General features: G+C 41.5%; 1 protein-coding gene across 3 annotated transcripts in view; it reads right to left on the bottom strand.

Moving 5' to 3' along the window:
• Positions 1 to 994: 994 nt before the first annotated feature.
• col16a1 (collagen, type XVI, alpha 1) overlaps positions 995 to 17722 on the bottom strand; it is a 69758-nt gene continuing 53030 nt past the window's right edge. For 2 of the 3 annotated variants that reach the window (XM_083982438.1, XM_083982439.1), the window contains 30 exons: positions 17595 to 17657; positions 16822 to 16863; positions 14643 to 14696; positions 14377 to 14496; positions 14076 to 14117; positions 13795 to 13860; positions 13617 to 13661; positions 11501 to 11545; positions 9385 to 9438; positions 9239 to 9292; positions 9061 to 9114; positions 8926 to 8970; positions 8761 to 8814; positions 8624 to 8659; positions 8481 to 8543; positions 8321 to 8392; positions 8175 to 8228; positions 7982 to 8026; positions 6334 to 6378; positions 6058 to 6111; positions 5890 to 5943; positions 5736 to 5786; positions 5197 to 5286; positions 5024 to 5059; positions 4864 to 4908; positions 3033 to 3227; positions 2772 to 2835; positions 2403 to 2576; positions 2240 to 2317; positions 995 to 1195 (listed from right to left, as the gene is read on the bottom strand). In XM_083982438.1, coding sequence (XP_083838564.1) covers positions 1002 to 1195; positions 2240 to 2317; positions 2403 to 2576; positions 2772 to 2835; positions 3033 to 3227; positions 4864 to 4908; positions 5024 to 5059; positions 5197 to 5286; positions 5736 to 5786; positions 5890 to 5943; positions 6058 to 6111; positions 6334 to 6378; positions 7982 to 8026; positions 8175 to 8228; positions 8321 to 8392; positions 8481 to 8543; positions 8624 to 8659; positions 8761 to 8814; positions 8926 to 8970; positions 9061 to 9114; positions 9239 to 9292; positions 9385 to 9438; positions 11501 to 11545; positions 13617 to 13661; positions 13795 to 13860; positions 14076 to 14117; positions 14377 to 14496; positions 14643 to 14696; positions 16822 to 16863; positions 17595 to 17657 — 2088 coding nt within the window. In that variant the 3' untranslated portion in view covers positions 995 to 1001. The remainder of the gene's footprint in view (positions 1196 to 2239; positions 2318 to 2402; positions 2577 to 2771; positions 2836 to 3032; positions 3228 to 4863; positions 4909 to 5023; positions 5060 to 5196; positions 5287 to 5735; positions 5787 to 5889; positions 5944 to 6057; positions 6112 to 6333; positions 6379 to 7981; positions 8027 to 8174; positions 8229 to 8320; positions 8393 to 8480; positions 8544 to 8623; positions 8660 to 8760; positions 8815 to 8925; positions 8971 to 9060; positions 9115 to 9238; positions 9293 to 9384; positions 9439 to 11500; positions 11546 to 13616; positions 13662 to 13794; positions 13861 to 14075; positions 14118 to 14376; positions 14497 to 14642; positions 14697 to 16821; positions 16864 to 17594; positions 17658 to 17722) is intronic. The other variant, XM_083982440.1, reaches the window with a different exon arrangement.

The raw sequence follows: 17722 nt of genomic DNA, 5'->3' as shown, positions 1-17722 counted from the left end.
AAATGACACAAAATGAAGTTTAGCAAAAAAAAAAAAAAAAAAAAAAGCCAAAAGCCAATATGATTTTCTTATGTAAGCACAATTTTCTCCTATAAATAATTTGTCTTTTGTTGAGCACATTATTCCATTTTGAAAGCTTATAGACCTTAGAAAAATATCCCTTTGGCATTTTTGTTGCTGTAAAACATCTGACAGAGAAAAGTACGTGGCTAAAACATGCGTATTGCCTTTTATCAAAAAGTATCAAAAGCCACTATATATATAAATATAAATATGTACAAAACAGTCAATCTGTCAAAGAGGGTATGAATGCAAGTTTTTGACATCTGTTGCTACAGAACTGAAATGCATTTCTAGGGATATTCTCTTACAAGTCAAATTCAAATATGTATCACACCTCAGGCACTGAGACAGAATATTAGAAATGCATGGGACGCACTTCGAATGGGATTCGGTGACAAAGGAACAAAGATATGGGAGGTGGAAGCAAAGTGCTACAATAATTGTGTGTATTCTCTTCCTGCAGATTTAGAAATGAAAAGAAGAAGAAAAAAACAAAAGGAAAAGAAAAAAACAAAAAACAGGAGGCCAGAATTAATCAAGGACAAGAAAATACATATTGTGATTCTTGTCACCTCCCCTGGGTTCTTTGAAAACGTACAAAAGGAGTGAAACACTGTGAGAAAACAAGAGGCAGTAATACAGTATAGCAGTGAATTGGCATTCATAGGGAAAAAGAATGGTGCAATAAAAATGTGCTGGTGGTGTGTCTTTGCAGGCCTCAGTTCCAGTGGGGCCCTTAGAACAAAATTGTGGATTTTTGCTCAGAACTACAGCAGAAGCCTGTGTGGGTACATTTTTACAACTCAACAACAGTGGCTGCTCCTTTATGTCATCAGATAATGTTGGATCATGGCCTTTGGTTTTGTCTTTTCTGTAGTGTCTTTGCGTCAGTCCCCCCCCACCCCCAACTGCCCCTCTCCTCCATCACCTCTTGCCCTCTACCAGGGGCCCTTCATAGGTGGGCCCTTGGGGCTGTATTCTACTTGATGGCTCATACAGTCACCAGGATTACACCGGCCATCATTTCCCTTTGAACCCTGCTGTCCAGGAGGTCCTGGGATCCCAGGGACACCCTGCTGGCCAACAGAACCTGGGGGTCCCATCTTACCATAGCCAGGAGGACCTGGGACACCTGGGAGAGTGAAGAAAATACAGAGAATGTTATAATCAAGCCAGTATAAAAGCAAGTAATATAAAAAAAAAAACTATATGAGTATCAATAGTTACCTTTTAACTGAGAATTGGATGAGAGCTCAACTTTTTTTTGTCAACCCACATTGTGAAATATGCCAAAAGTTTCTCTAGTTCACAGTTTAGTTTTTGTACGAATTTAACAACCAAGGCACAGTGAGAGGTGTTGCAGAGAGCCAGGCTAACGCTTCCTGGCCTTTATGTCCACACATGACAGTTATATAACAGTCTCATTAATAGCAAAATAGCTAATTAACAAAACTCCTGCAGTTTTTAATCCATAATACAACTTCAGGAGTGAAGTGTTGCAACCCAAATGCAATGAGACTAAGATACAGTTTTACACACTTCCATACATATACTGTAGGTATAATGGTGTTATTACTGTATCATGTCTGTCATCAGAGGACCAAATGGGAAACATGAGACTGACAGTAATATCCTAATTTGATCATTGGATGTGAGTGCTGAGTTTTTTTTTAAACTACTTGTTAACCCAAATGAAATAAGCTGCACCATGTTACACTGTAAGTGCAGATGCTAATTTACCAATTTAGCAAATGTTTATCTGAACTTTGTGATGATTAAGAGGTCTGAGATTTTGTTTTGGGTGATTACCAGCCTGGTAATTTCAATTAAGACAATTTCAGAATGCTGAAGAGTTGCTTTCATCACGCTGACAATTCAAAACATCTTTTAAGTAATTAGCATCATTTATGTGACATAATGTTCATCATATAAGGGTTCGGGATCAGGTGCAGCTTTGACACGTGTGTAAAACGTTGTGAATACCAGGCAGATAACTGTAACTGATGTAAGTGCCTCAATAAAATGTGACAGAAGAGAGGATTTACTGCAGCTGAAATTACAGTTCATATGAAATGATGTGATAATCACAATGTACTTACTAATGGGTTTCTGATAATTAGCTCAAACCAAATGGCTGCCACTGTACTATGTTGTCTGTACCAGTGGGGTACATTACCTGGTGCTCCTGGAGGTCCTACATCTCCCATCTCTCCAATACCCTTGTCTCCCTTTTCTCCCGATGGTCCTCGTGGTCCTGCAGAAACAGTCGTACATTTTGACCACATGAGAAACTAAACAACAACATGTCACCAACATGGCGCTATGAGTAAAAGGTTCACCTGGAGGTCCTTGTCCTCCTGGTCGGCCTTGTCTACCAATCTGTCCCATCAGGCCAGGTGTACCCGGGAGTCCCGGATTACCCGCAGCACCGTCTTTCCCTGGGGGCCCGGGCCGACCTGGGGATGCCACCGACTCTGGCATTTGCATGCGGGACATGTAGTAGGCCATACGCTCTGGGAAGGGGAAACATGCAATAACAAACAGTGATTCCACAGTGGTTAGAGCTGTGGGGTCCCAGAGGAAAAATGAAAACAATTCTTTGAAGAGATAAACATCTGAAGATAAAACATTGCTACAGCGTTGAAATTGTGACATTATTCACAGCAAACATTCACACAACAGTTCCAGAGATTAGCAAATGTCCTCACCATCAAAGATCTTAATGACCTGCTGTCGGATGAAATTTTTGATTTCATCATAATTGACTACAGCCTGTGACAGGAGACAAAAAAAGAGAAAAAGCCAAACTGCAAACATTAATCAAGGCAGATAATTAAAAAATTAATTATTTACGAGAGCAGATGGAGCCAGTGAGCGCCTCTGGCCACTGCACTGATTGAAGTGATTAAAAGTTAAAATTAAAATTAAAATTAGACGGTGCTGTTAGGTGTAGTGAAGCTGTATCTCACGTCGTTTCCTGGAGACCCTGCAGTTCCAGGGACCCCGGGGGATCCTGCTGAGCCGGGGCTTCCCCTCTCCCCTCTGGGTCCCACTGGGCCAATCATAGGCAGTGCGTCCTTGGAGTGGTAACCTCCACCACCAGGGGGTCCTGGTCTGCCTCGCTCCCCGGGAGAACCCTTCTGCCCTGGGGCCCCAGCCTCACCCTGAGACAGTCACACACAACATTAGCACACTTAAAACAAAACAAAATAAAACACTTATATTACTATACTCCTGGAAAATTCATCATTGTTGTCATGTTCACTTGATTGATGTGGCACACACACCACTTTACTTGCCCTGAGGTGATACCACTTCCATTCAATTACATTAAACATGAGGCTAAAGCCAGGAATTGTTTAAATTAGCAATGGCTAATTCTGAGATGCATCATTAAAGGTACATTGTGTAGGAATTACTCCCATCTAGCGTTGTATATCGCAAGCAACTCAATCATATTTTTCATGCTGCATTCACGTGAAATTGGGCAGACGGACGACAGCCGCTGCACGTAATGGCATAAACAAGCCTCTATGTAAACAAGTGGTCCGTCAGCACGAGGCAAAACAATACACGTGACAATATGTTGTCATGGTGATGTCGTATTGTTTACCTGACCCAGGTTTTACCGGCTTTCTCTCGACTTCTGTGACTAAAATGACATCTGGTTTGTTACCGACGGCCGTCTGCCCGACTGCACGTGAATGCAGCATCAGTGTAACGCTCCATTCCTCCTCACTGCGTTACCATGGTGACTTTTCACAGACGCCACCTCGACCTGAGCCGACAGCTCCGGTGTCTCCGCTGAGTTTCCGTGGTTTCCTACCGTCACGCTGCCACTGAACGTAAAAACATGGCGACACGACATGGCAGCAGCACCGAGCTTACCCGCTCCATGTAGATATGAATGATATGAACGGCTAATTCAGAGCTGAAAGGAACACTTCAGTTTGTTGATGGGGGGGATTACTGATTAATGAAAAACATACTTTTGAACCAAATAATCGATTTTCGTGAATAGATAACATGAGAAGTTACACAATGTCTCTTTAACCTTATTCTAGAGAAGAAGCAGGGCCTTCAAACACAGCTGCAGGCCACATCAGTGACAGCCCACTATTCAGGTTGTGTAAATACACTCAAAATAACAACAACACAGCACTGCTGCATTAGCGACAGTGATTTATCGAGGACAAAGCAGCCCATAATGGACGTCTAATGTTTACATGTCACCGACAGACAAGCGGCCCTTGAAATAGAGAAGAATAGAGGAGTCCGTTCTTGTCTTTCTCCTCTGTTCTCCTCCTCTGTGCAGCTAAAACCCTGACAATGCCGTCCTGTCAGTGTGACAAATAGCCTCATCTAGCATCTCCTCTCATGCTTAATAGCATTATCCCAGAGGCAGGAGAATAACTTTATCACTGTATCCACCTACAGTACTGTATGCCAGCGCCTTAGGACAGATCCAACAGGCTACAGTATGTAGCCACAGAGGGCTAGTAGCAGGCGGCCGGCTGCCAGTTTGAAGAGGGGTGAAGTGGGGTGAGGAGGAAAGAGGATGTCGGTGGGGGGGGTCAGAGGGTTGGTGAACTGATGACTGTGTTAAGTGTGGGTGCTGAGTGGGCAGAAATGGAGGGAGAAGTGTGTTCAGTGCTGTGGTGTGTCGGCGCGAGTCTCTGTAAGCTAAAGGCGAGAAAAAACGGACATGTCGCTGTATTAAGACGGTCTGTGGAGGTAATGGATGGTTGACGCTCAGTTTGTCAACACACACACACACATACACGCTGAGTCAGCTCTTACCTTATGACCTGGCTGCCCGCTGTCCCCTGGTAAGCCTGCCGCTCCCTGTCAACACAGAGAAAGAAATATCCATCAAGGAATGAAATATACACATGACCACATTCAATCTCTCTCCATTATCCCTTAATGGGGACAAACACCACACCCAGACATTACTCACATCTTTACCAGCAGCACCATCACTGCCCGGCTCACCCTAAAAGACAAAGTCAGAGCAGGAGGAGAGAAGAATAAGTGAGACATATCGGCATGCTAGTAGCTTGGATGATAGTCAAATTTACTTCATTTTGAGGGATTCAATTTGTAAGTAGACACATTTTGAAAGACACTAACCATGCGCCCTGGGTGCCCAGGTGGTCCTGGGGGCCCAACCATCCCAGGCAGACCTCTTTCACCTGACTGGCCCTTATCTCCCTTTATACCCTGGCAAGAGAGGGAGAAAAGATGAAGAATTTAGATTCTCTCCTGCTGTTTGCACTTTTGGCAGCTCGGCAGAATTTCAGTTGTGTCTTGTTTCACCTTCTCGCGCACACACAGACATAAACATCAACAATATACAGCAATAATAATACATAATACACAGTTTGGACACTTTTTTAAGACATTAATTCGAACTCCTGAATCTTTGAATTAAGTTTCCACATCCTTGTCTATGGTCATTAATTTTTCATTTATTTATTTTCTTTTTCTTTTTTAAGTGCAGAGCTTCTGTAATTATTTACAATAACCATAATTAATGATTATATATTTGTCATCCATTGAACACAATAGTTTATCTCTCTCTGAAACAACTCATTTTCCCCCTGGAAACATTACATTTTTAATAAATCTTATTAAATCACCCCAGTCTGGAATTACAGAGTTTTTCTTACCACTCCTGAAGGACCAGGAGGTCCCGGAGGTCCAGCTGGACCGGTAGGGCCCTGATGGGGAAAGTAAACACATGTGATTTAAATATGACACACTATACAACTATAGATCGGTGGTATAGTATGTACACTAAGGTTAAAATGGCAGTAAACTTACAGCATGGCCAGCGGGTCCAGGTCTTCCCTGAGTGCCTGGGGTACCAGGATCCCCCTGGAAAGACCACAAATGACACCTTATTGATCTGACTGTGGACTATCCCTGTGCTCTCTAATGTTCATCTTTTATATTGATAGGAGAAAAGAGTGGAAGACAAAAAATACTCACCTCATGTCCCGGTCTGCCTGATGCCCCAGTTGGACCTGTGGGTCCAGGTTCACCCTGGAAACGATGAGAAAGTAATGAAAACATAGCAGAGAGCATGCATCACTCGTCATCATCAGCATGCCAGTGAAGAGTAACAGGGAGCACAGTAATAAATCCCTGCTGTTTTCAGAAATATCATCTTGATAAAACCACTTGCTTTAATGAACAAGCAACGGACAGTGAATAGACAAACAGACAGGCGTAGTGTGATGGGAGAGCAGTGAGTTGTTGGCTAACCTTCTGTCCAGGGAAGCCAACATGGCCAGTTTTCCCCTTGAATCCCTAAGGAGAGACATCAAAGAGCATGAGACTGGTACAGTATCAAAATTCACAAAGTTGAGGCTGCCAAAGAACAGGCAGACATGTCTTTGAAATCTTGAACACCTGCTCTTGGGTGGAACACAACTGAGATACGGGGAAGGAAATGAAAAAGAAATAGAGAAGCAGCTCCTTTCTTCGCCGTGTGTGAATATCACCATCTCAGCTGTGTCGATATAAAAGACAGAGTTAGAAAGATCTGAGTAGAACACAGGAAGCTTAGAAGTTTTCAAAGTGGGTTCCATTACTAGTGACATTTATGATATTATGGATGAGTTGAGCAAAATATCACGAGCAACAGCCCATGCTAATTTGCATAGCAGGCTGTTGGTGAAGCTATATTATGGCCAAGAATTAAGCTTTCTTGAGACTTTTCCCCACATGTGTAGGACAACAAACATTCTCTCCTTTGAATAGCTTTGTAAAGACTTTCGGTGACAAAGCTTTAGTCATGATGTCTGCTTTGCATACTAGCCTGCTGTTTGTGGAAGCGGAAGGTGAGCTATGCTAATGCAGTTGTAATGCACTGTATTTAAATGCCTAATGCCTTATGCATCATATCTACCAAAACAAGCTACTGTACTGTATGTGAAAAATAATGAGGACATTCCTGCTTGGATAAACACAACATTTACATTTATATCCCGGGACATCATGTCTTACCAACTAGTCTTGCTTGTGGCTTCACTTAGCCTTGGAGCTAAATTCTAACATATATTAGATTTTAATGAGCATTTAACACAAATTAATGTGCTTGTTTGAACCGTCAGTTTTGAAGGTATTTGGTATCACGGGCAAATTTCAATTAAAGCTAAAAAAAATTGCATTGCAATTTTGTGAAGTAATTAAGAGAAAATGTTAACTTGCTTGAGTCACTTGTGAAACTTATTGTGGTCACCAATGGTTCACTGTCTAGGGGCTTGTGAATATCCATACCAAATGCCACGGCGATCCACACTGTGGAGACATTTCTCTAAATACCAAAAAATCCTGAGGAAATGCCAGAGGATCATCAAGGTAATCAGGTATAATCCTCTAGGGCCCATGAATGCCTGTGCAAAAATCTTGTGCCAGACCTTCGTGTAGATGTTTGGGATATTTCCCAGAGGAAGGGAAAAGCTCCTGGTGACGCCAGAGGAAAATCCAGGTGACCAATAATCAGAAGGATGCATCATGTGGGGACCTCAAACGTCCATTTAATAGTTGCTGAGATATTTCAGCTTTAACCCAAGTGGGCCACCGACAGATCAAGTGACATTACCATCTATATGGTTATGATGCTAACATGGCATGACTGGTCATGAATTAAAGGCTTTTTTGTCATTTTAATCTCGTGACTGTGAGTCTAAATAGCTAAAAGGAAATATTACAAATTATTCATACAAAACATGAATTGTATTGTGCACAGTACTAAAAGCTGATTTTGCTCCCTTTTGGTGGCAGCGTATACACGCATACATGCATCATAATACTTCTCATACCTAATTCATTGTTTTCATTGTTTTCTGCACTGAATAAATAGAGCATCAAATGGTCATGTCAATGTTAAGTTGATGGTGATACTCACTGGGATTCCTCTTGGTCCAGCTGGGCCTGGAAGGCCTGTTTCTCCCTGACAACGAAAAATAGCCACTGTCAAAGGTCAACTAATATATTCATGTCTTGTGCATTACTCACTATAGCTTCACTACATTATGTGTTTGGATATTCTGCATGTGTGTGTGGGCATGCCATCCATGTGATGCATGGGTGTGTCTTACCCGCAGGCCTGGTTTACCATCTTTCCCATCGAATCCTGAAATGCCAGGGGGGCCCTTTGGATGCAAACACAGAGACAGATGTGGATTCTGAACAGCATACAGTTCTCTCACACACACACACACACACACACACACAAAATACATACCATCAATCCTGGGGAGCCTGGTCGGCCTGGGGCTCCAGATGATCCCTGAGATCCTTGGACACCATCGTTGCCCTATACAAGTAGGAATCTTCAGTACAGTAGATAATTGCTTTGGATGGAAAGACCAGCAGAAACAGCTAAAGGTGTGTTTTGTACTCACTCTTTCACCTTTGAGTCCTGTGACCCCTTCCCTTCCAGGTTTTCCAGAGGGACCTGGTGCACCCTAAAATGATACACAGTAAATTTGAAAAGTCTCTACACTCTTTTAAAAAAAACAATTTGTAACAAAGAAACTTGTCATACCGGTGGTCCTGGGAAGCCCGACTGTCCTTGGAAACCCTTAAAATAAAAGGAGTGACATGTAACTATGTTTAATTTGTTTCAAATAGTCATTTTTTTCTTATTCAGTGCATGTAAGTGTTAGTGTGTGTCATAGATACCTGTTCTCCTTTGGTACCAGGAGGTCCTGATGGTCCTGTGTCTCCTTTAATGCCCTGTAGACACAGATTGGCTCAAGTTATGAAGCAGTTATTGAACTTTGTAATGATAAATGAAGAAGCCAGACCTGAAATGTTGCTAAGCAAAATTTATGATGATGCACTGACCGGTGAGCCAGCTTGTCCTTGATACCCGGGGTTACCAGGAGGACCCTGCAGACAGAGGGAAGTAGAGTATAGTAACACAACACAAGCTGCAGATTCACTGTGAGTTTACGTAACTGAGCTGTGTTAGTGGCTTACTGATTCTCCTTTCTGACCACTGCTTCCTGGGCTCCCACGTTCACCCTTCAGCCCCTGACAAATAAAACCGGCAGTGAATCAATGTCTGCTCACATCAATGTAACCACCTATCCATCCATTAAAGTTGTAAGTTTGTTGTCAATGCCACAGTTATAATGAGGCGTCAAGAGTAACTTACTGGCAGTCCAGGCGGTCCCATGCTTCCCGGATAGCCGGAGGTCCCCGGAGGGCCCTGAGGTAAAGATCATACAGTCAATCATACAAGGAAACCAATTATTTTCCTACATGTTATAATTTCAAGGCAATTGATTGGCAGATAGTTACCTGCTCTCCCTTCAATCCTGGAAGGCCAGATTCCCCTCTCTCACCCTGCTGACCCTGAGAATGACGGGAGAGAAGGATTATTAGAGAATGAAGGACAGGGTGTGATATGTATGTCAGGAAGAGGTAGAAATAAGCCAAGCACGAGCCAAGTCAATATCAAATAGAGGAAACAGCTAACAGGCTCGGATCAGCTCCCTGAGGGAATGCCTACATTTGAGTTTGTCCTTTTGCTCTGCACCTCCATGAGGCTTCAGGATGGTGATGTTCACAGGCTGAACGCTGTCTTCACAGACCAATTTGTTAATTTTTCTTTTTTGAATAAAGGACATTGATTTTCGAGTGTTTCCTCCCTTACGCTCTCATTCAAATCTTAACAATGCTGCAGATTTGATGAAGTAATTTATCTCTTTATGACCATGCTCTTTCATCAAACAAACATAAAACAAAGAAAAAATGAGCAGTGTGCCGTGTGTAGTTACTAAGCAACAAAATGCCCGCTTCACTTCTGTCGTGCATAGACTTTCCACAGAGTGATCCCTCGATGTATCGAAAACGTATATTTCACAGTCTATTAATTTGACATAAATATTAATATGCATGTGCGAGTGTGATCTGTCGCCTAGCAACAGCGGCTGCAAGTGTAAGACAGATGAGTGCTGTGAGGAAAGGAAGGAGAGAAGTTTTGAAAAATGAGAAAATAAGAGAATGTCAGAGGAAATTGAAGATACTCTCATCATTATTATTATTATATTGAAACTGTCGGAGCTGCTGCAGAAGCTGTTGTTAATGTGAATTGTCCTTTTAGAACTTAGAAATAAAACTGCACTTCAAAAACAAGTAAGAATGTCAGTGTGAGACGCAAGATTCAGTAGCGTGATTGCTTTTGACTTGAGAGCGATTATTGACTGTAAATTAGAGAAAAATAATTACTGATTGATCATGCTGAGAGGAAACTAATTAGTAGCTGATCATTGTGAGTAACTTCACAGCAGTGAATATGAGTAATATATTCAGCAGCAGGGTCACATCTCTCTCCCTCTCTCTCACACTGCACCCAGCAGAATCTAGCACCTGCTATAAAGTGCTACTAGACTGAAAATGGATTCCATGCAGCGCTCACATGGCTCATCCATTTAGTATCTCTATTCTCCTAAAAAAATAAATCTGTATGAGGAGGAAGAGAGAGAGAGTGGGGGGGGGGAGCTCTGACTCTACAACAGCGGCGCTCCTACTCTCCATCACTTAGACAAGGGAGTAATTGAACAACTGGAGAAAGAGACAACCAAATCATTTCCTCGTCTGGAATAACTTTCATTAAAGAGCCATGGAGAGAAGCGGGGAGGATGGAGAGATGGCAAAGAGGGGACAATCAGGGGATCCTTGATTTAAAAGGGAGATGATCCGTATTTGAGAGAAAAAGGCAAAAAGAAACAGAGGCACAGATGATATTAAGACACTAAAAGCAGAAATGGAAAGTCATCACCACAGACATTTCTTCGAGTGGTGTACTTAGGTCCAACTTTAAGGTACTCGTAGACTGCTTGAATGTTTCCATGTCATGCTACTTTATAGTTCCATGCCACTGGATTTCAGCAAAAAAAAAGACTGTTGTGCTTTTATTCCGCAACATTAGTTTGACAGATCCATTGCTTTGTTAGAAATTAAACCAGTGGACCCCAGCCCCTTTAGCTTGTGACAAAAAGCAGTCTCAGCAGTTGCTGGAGTCTCTTGTCATATTTCAGAAGCTGTTGTCAGTTACCAAGGAGACATTTGCCCCCTGTTAATTGTGAGATGGCTCAATTTAAAAAGCAAGTCCAAACTGTTCAAATAGTCAAATTAGAGAAAAGGAAAAAGTGAGAAGAGTAAAAAAAAACAATTAAAAATCAATCTCATTTAATGAATCATCTCATAATTCCACGCGAGGTGGATATGAGTAAAATTAGTGCCACTTTGATCAGCTACAACAGTGAAATACTAATTACACAGTGACAAATTTTACATCCTTTTACTCAAAGTTAGATTCTAGACCGACCTAGTATAGAGTATTGTTATTCTAATGTACAAGAAGGAAAGAAAAAACCAAGAAAGTGACATTGAAGTTATGGGTAAAACTTACGGGTAAACCAGGTCGTCCCTGTTCACCGGGGAAACCAGGTGGTCCCTGTTGACAGAAAACCATGAAATGAATTTTGATAACAACTGAAACAAGTCAAACAAATACAAACTCTATTCACACTTCTGATTGAAGCAGGTTTCAGCTGCTTCCAATGAATAAAACACAGCACCGCACATCACAAGAGTGTACTGGTATGAATCACAGATGATTGTGTTCGGCTACCTTGTATAACATTTTCAGTCAGAACAGTAGGGGGCTCTGTGAGCTCATGGAAAGTGACAAACACAACCTCTCTTCAAGGCAATTCATATCTAAAGCTCTAAGAGAAAAAAAAACCCAATGGTGCTGTCCTAAAATCAAATTGTTCCCCTTACTGAAGTTATAGAAACCTAATATATGGAATGCACTTCCTGCTCTCATTCTAAAACATAGAAAGTTAGAATATGATGTATTAGAAAACTTTTAAAATCTCCAAATAGGTATTGTAGGCATATTCACAGGGTAAATGAGAATTCCAAAAGAAGAGTACACATCACAGCTTTCTAGTCTAGGCAGTGAAGGGTGAGTAGTTGACTCAAATCCCAAATTTCCTTCTAGTCTGCTGTCTGTTCTGTAGACAGTGAGCGATGACAGCAGTATATACCCCATGACATGACGGCATTGTCAAGAAGGAGAGATGGTTAAGGAAAAGCCGCAGAGGAGAAGGTCAGCCGAACAAAAATTGAAAAGTAAGTACTATGATCAGGCAAGGGTGAAGAGTCATGTTAATATTAGTGAGGCTTTAAACCGCTGGGAGAGAAATAGGAAAGAAATTCAGCCCTGAACTTATCTACTGGGACTGGCCTACACCCTGAATGACAAGGAGAAGGCCGAGTGAACAGAGAGTGATGAGGCCCGTAAAACTTTAAAACCTTTATAGATGCTCTGAATGTCCATCGGTTCACCAGGCTTCGTCACAGTGGTCCAGAGGTGGCTAACATTAGCTTTACTATGTTTCACAGAGCCTATACTGTAGGTCAGAATTGTTAAGTCCTGCTTGTAGACGCTCCAAAGTGATTAGTTACATTCAGGTACGTGTACAGGTATGTGTTTGTGCCCAGCCACATTAAATGATTGGTCCATGGACATTTGTCTAACGATATGTTGTTGCAGTTTACTGGCTTGTCCTCTCTGCATTAGCTTTACATCAGAAACATGTAGCCCGTAATTGTGTGTCTTGTTGTTTTGTCTGTAAGATGGTGCAATGTGTAAAGGCTTTTAATGCCACAGGAAACTTGAGGCTTTGTTCATTTGAATGTATGCATATTGTAATTCAAAATGCTCCTAGATCACCCTTCTGTACCTTAGTTGTTAGTTACCTTAAAGGGACAACGAGGAGTTTCTATTCGGTTATAAAAAAGTCTCACGTTAATGTGGATGAATCTCCGCTATCCACACTTGTTAATGGGCCCATTTTCGATAAATATATCGTTCTGTCTCTATCGTTATTTTGTTATTATTAGTGGTGGCGGAAGTGCTGGTCGAGCCGACCAGCGTTTCCTTTCGTGGCGAGTTATGAGAATAACGCAGCCGCATCGCCGTTTATGGTCGGAACTACGGTGGTATGTGAACCTCTTTGAACCTCTGACTTTAATTATTGATGAATGAAAACATGAGTCCGTCTTGCGCCCGGTCAAAGAAATGTACGGTGCGCACGGAGGCTCATAAATGTAGTGTGAAAACGCTTCGCTTTTCCAAAACTCCTCGTTGTCCCTTTAACTACAAACCCAAGGTCCTCTCTTCTGTTACTGTAACTTTGGAAAAACAATCTAAACAATTCAATCTCAAACATCTGTGCATTGATGAAGTTATTAGTGTAAGGTTTGAAATTGCCTTGGCTGGAATAAATAAAAAGAAAGAAAGAAAGAAAGAAAGGTTTGATTTGCTTCAATATCCACGTCCACTTCAACATTAGATGCTCTGAATTCTACCATTTTGTCATTGCCTCGGCAATCCACCTCCATGAAAGGAAGTGGAGCTTCTGAAGGGAAATTAGTATTTGTTTTGCTGCTGAGTTCAAGTTGCTCTTCTTTTAACAGAAAATGATCTAGATGTAATGATCGAGACAAAGCCTTACCATGTTTCCTGGTATTCCAGCTTGACCTCTCTCCCCATGTGTACCCTGTAATGAAGATGTGGAGAGAAGGTTCATCCTGAAGTCTGTGTAGTCATTTGGGTATGCATACAGTACTGTATATACACAAATGCAGACATACATATGGACTCATGTGCAGAAAAAACAGAGACAGACTCACTGGCTGTCCTGGAGATCCAGGTGTTCCTGGAACTCCGGGTGCTCCTGTGCATGGTTTGTCACCGCTCTGTCAAGAAATAGTGTCCATATCCATGACTGTATATCTACACTGAATATCCACACTAACTTGATCTTATGCATCTGTGTCATGCCTTTTATTTTTTCCTTTTTGGTTTCATTCTGTTAAGAAATGTGCTCTATAATTAATGTTTATTCTAATGATAATGATGATAATTATTATTACTACTATTTCTATAGAATAAGACAATGATCTCTGCTGACCACTGCTGGTGTCTCCTGCTCCCTCTGCAGTCTCTCCAAACACTGCAAGCAGACAAGAGAATAAGTGATCAAAGTACTTGCTTCTCTGCTGGTACTATAATATGTCAGAGTGACTACTCACATCAAGCCATGCAAACTTAAATACACTGCAAAATGAGGGATACTCATTGTGCATTCATTGAAACCCAATGAAATAGTAATTCTACGTTTAAGGAGATTTCATATGATTCTGCATTGGGAGAATCATATAGTGAAGCTGAAAATGTTTTGACAAGAAACACCCAGTAACTCCAAGTCTCACCCTGTCACAGCCGTCCAATGGGGTTACACCAGGCTTTCCCTGATCTCCTTTTTCACCCTTGGCCCCAGACTGGCCTGGCACACCTGGCAACCCCGAGGAGCAGCCCCCATCACAGTCTTCCTGTGTTATAGAACATACACGTGCTCACAGAAACACTAAGGCATACATAGCAAGAGTTTTAATGCAAAAAACTAGCAAAGCTGCACAGAAAGTCAATGAATATAAACCCTATTACCCTAAATGCATAATTTTACTGATTAACTTACATCCTTGCTTGGGTCAGGAGGGTCCTGAGGAAACTGGTTTGGTCCAGGGGAGACCTAAAAAAAAGGGTGCATGGAAATGGAAACTGAATTAATATCAATTTAAGAGTTTTCTAATTGTGATTCAGTGGAAATCATGTGATCAAAATTGTCTGTTTTCTTTAAGGTCCACAAATCAAAACAAATTTCTTGATTGTAGTGAAGTAGGATTTCTTTAAGGACCGTGACACTGCAACGGCATCACACCCAGTCTCAAACATAAAATTATTTTTTCTTTACTCTACAATAGCAAATAATTTTATGGTTCATTACCCAAACCCACATGTCTATTAACCATACATAACTATTTATCACACAGCACTACACTGTGTAATACTCTTCAAGTCTCAGTGACCAAGAAAGCTGTAGTCTGTATGAACGCCAACATTTCACTTATTACACTATTTGCAGATACATGATTTGAATGTCAAATGCAAAACAATCACTGATACAGACAGATAAAGGAAAAAAAGAAAAAAGAAAAAACGTTACCCAGTAATAGCCTGAGGGTGTAATTTAATAGTGTTGAGCCAACACCAAAAAATGTAAAATTCATAGTGTTGCCTAAATAATACAGCACATACTCACATGTACAAACACATATATTAGGGGGGGGGGGGGGCAATGGAGTTACGTTATGTTTATTTATCATGAGTTCTGAAATAAAAACCACTCACGCCACATGACCAATCATAGTTACCGTGAAAGGGGATCCGCTCCCTATCAAAGCAGTGGGACCCTTTTCACTGAGAGACTGTCAATAGCACCTGGCCTGGTTTCAAAGTCATTACAAACCTATTTGACATTGTTCAAACTGGAGCCATTAGCTAGAAAGGCTACTTGATGCCGCCTGCTACTGGCAGAGCAAGGCCTTGTGCATTAACAGGCTTGCTCAAAAGAAGGTTCCCTATAATTACATGTCACCGTGCAGCGTTCACTTGTGCGTCTCTCTATAGGGATCCACAAATTGCTAACTTTGTGATTTTTCTGAGTGGCTTGTTGTGTTTCAAAGACCAAGCAATTTTTCAGAGTCCTTAGAGCCATGCTGACACTTTGAGTGACAGCCCTAGTACCAGAACAGTGGAAGAAAGTTTACAGTGCTGCTTAATGTAGCAACAATGAGGCAAATCAGGCCTGGGACATGAGTGGAAGTTGATTGTGGAGGACAGAGGGCGCCAACTATTATACACTTTAGTCAAACCTCTTAAAGTGAGAAAGAATATTAAGCAATTCAGCAATAGGTTAGAGCTGAAGTACCTTTATTTTTAACCTATGATGTCTATCACTCTGCAGTGACTATAACCATAGAGATACTGCATCAATACATGGGGTCAATGGACACTTATGCAGAAAGTTTCTGTAAAATGAGTCTCAAATCCACTCCCCTCATCCACTGAACTTTGAGTCCCTCCCTTTCCTCCATTAATCTGCTACTTTAATTCTTGTGCTGAAGGTGAAGTTCCCCTTGAGTGCTGGCTAGAGATCAGCATTGATGTTCCCTTAATGAAATTAAGCCATCATCAGACTTGAAAGAAACAAAACTGACACCATAATACTGTCCACAGATAAGTTTGCCACACTGCACCTCATTTCTCCACTTTGATGTTGTCCTTGTACCTTCTGTCGCCAGACTAACTTTGTCCACAAGACACAAGACACAACGTGAATGAAATCCGAGGCCAGCTCTACAACAGGATAAACTTAATAAAATTATGAATTGTTGATACATTCCTACATATTTCATGATGTGTCATTATGAAATATGCAGGTTTATGCATCAATAGATACCAACCAACTTTTCAATGCTGTGTGACACAAACCAAACTCAACCAGCTCATCCTTACACAGCACAAAAGCAGCCATTCTGCTCAATGTGATTTCACAGGGGTGAATCTTTCTCTCCTTTCACAGGTGTGATAGTAATGTTTCATGCCCTTTTATTACTGTATTTCTTCCCTTAACTGACCTCAACATTTTAAAATCAAATTAAGGACACATGGAAGAACAGGAGCTTCTTTTTTATGAAAAGCACTTCCTGACACATACTAATTCTGTGCTTTTGCATCATTTATACATGAGGCCCCAGATCTCCAGTCAGTAGATAACAGCCGCCTCTCCTCCTTTTCTCTCTAATTTTACTTACGGATGCAGGCAAACACGATTTCCCGTCGTTTCCGGGGATACCCTGAAAGAAGGAACTGAGGTTGAACTTATCGGTTGCCAATAGAGGGCTAGCCACTCCCATCTCCACCAGTGCTCAAGGTAGAGTCAAAGGGGCAGGATCAAAATGGTCAAACCTGTTCCCTCTCCACAACAAATCAAATTAATAATAATAATTTTAAAAAAAATCTCAAAAAGATTCCATTTAACAATGCAAATTTAAAAAAATATCCAATCTATTTGTGTTAAGTAATATTAAAAATGCCCCCTTGTCATTGACATGACCTCTTCCATCCAGTTACCATCACCACATCTAAGGTCTTTCTCACACCTTTGACTCCTGTAGCACAGCAACACTTTATTTGAAGGTCTGTTTGAATGACAAACTTCACAGATGTATCAAATCGCACTTTGGGTAAACACTGCATCATATTTAAATTTTCAAACTTAAAACCAGACCTCCAAATAACTGTGTATGTCTGAAAAGACATTACCGAAGCTTGCCACCCACAAGGGTTAAAGCTTAAAGCACCATATTATTTGCCTGTTTTAAACAAAGCAACATACTGCATTTCCTCCATGCACATCATGGACCCCTAGAGATGCCAAGCATGTCAAAGCCTTGTTTACATCCCCCAGATGCAAAAGATGAAAGTCAATATCATCAAGTAGCTTGTTCAATTCAGGCTGATGAAGCAGCTGCTGAATTGAACTGAAGAGACCCCACCCTCCCTCACCATCTTAACGCTCTGTTACCTGAGGACCTTCGATTCCGAGTGCTCCTGGTGGGCCAGGGGGCCCAGGAGGTCCTGGTGGGCCCTGAAACATACAAATGGTATCAGTCAAAGTCAATCACAAGTTATTTGAGTGAGTGTAAAACTTTG

The sequence above is a fragment of the Trachurus trachurus genome (assembly GCF_905171665.1).
Source record: "Trachurus trachurus genome assembly, chromosome: 11".
NCBI classification, from domain to species: domain Eukaryota; kingdom Metazoa; phylum Chordata; class Actinopteri; order Carangiformes; family Carangidae; genus Trachurus; species Trachurus trachurus.
Note: the sequence above shows the minus strand (reverse complement) of the source record. Positions and strands in the feature narration are given on the sequence as shown.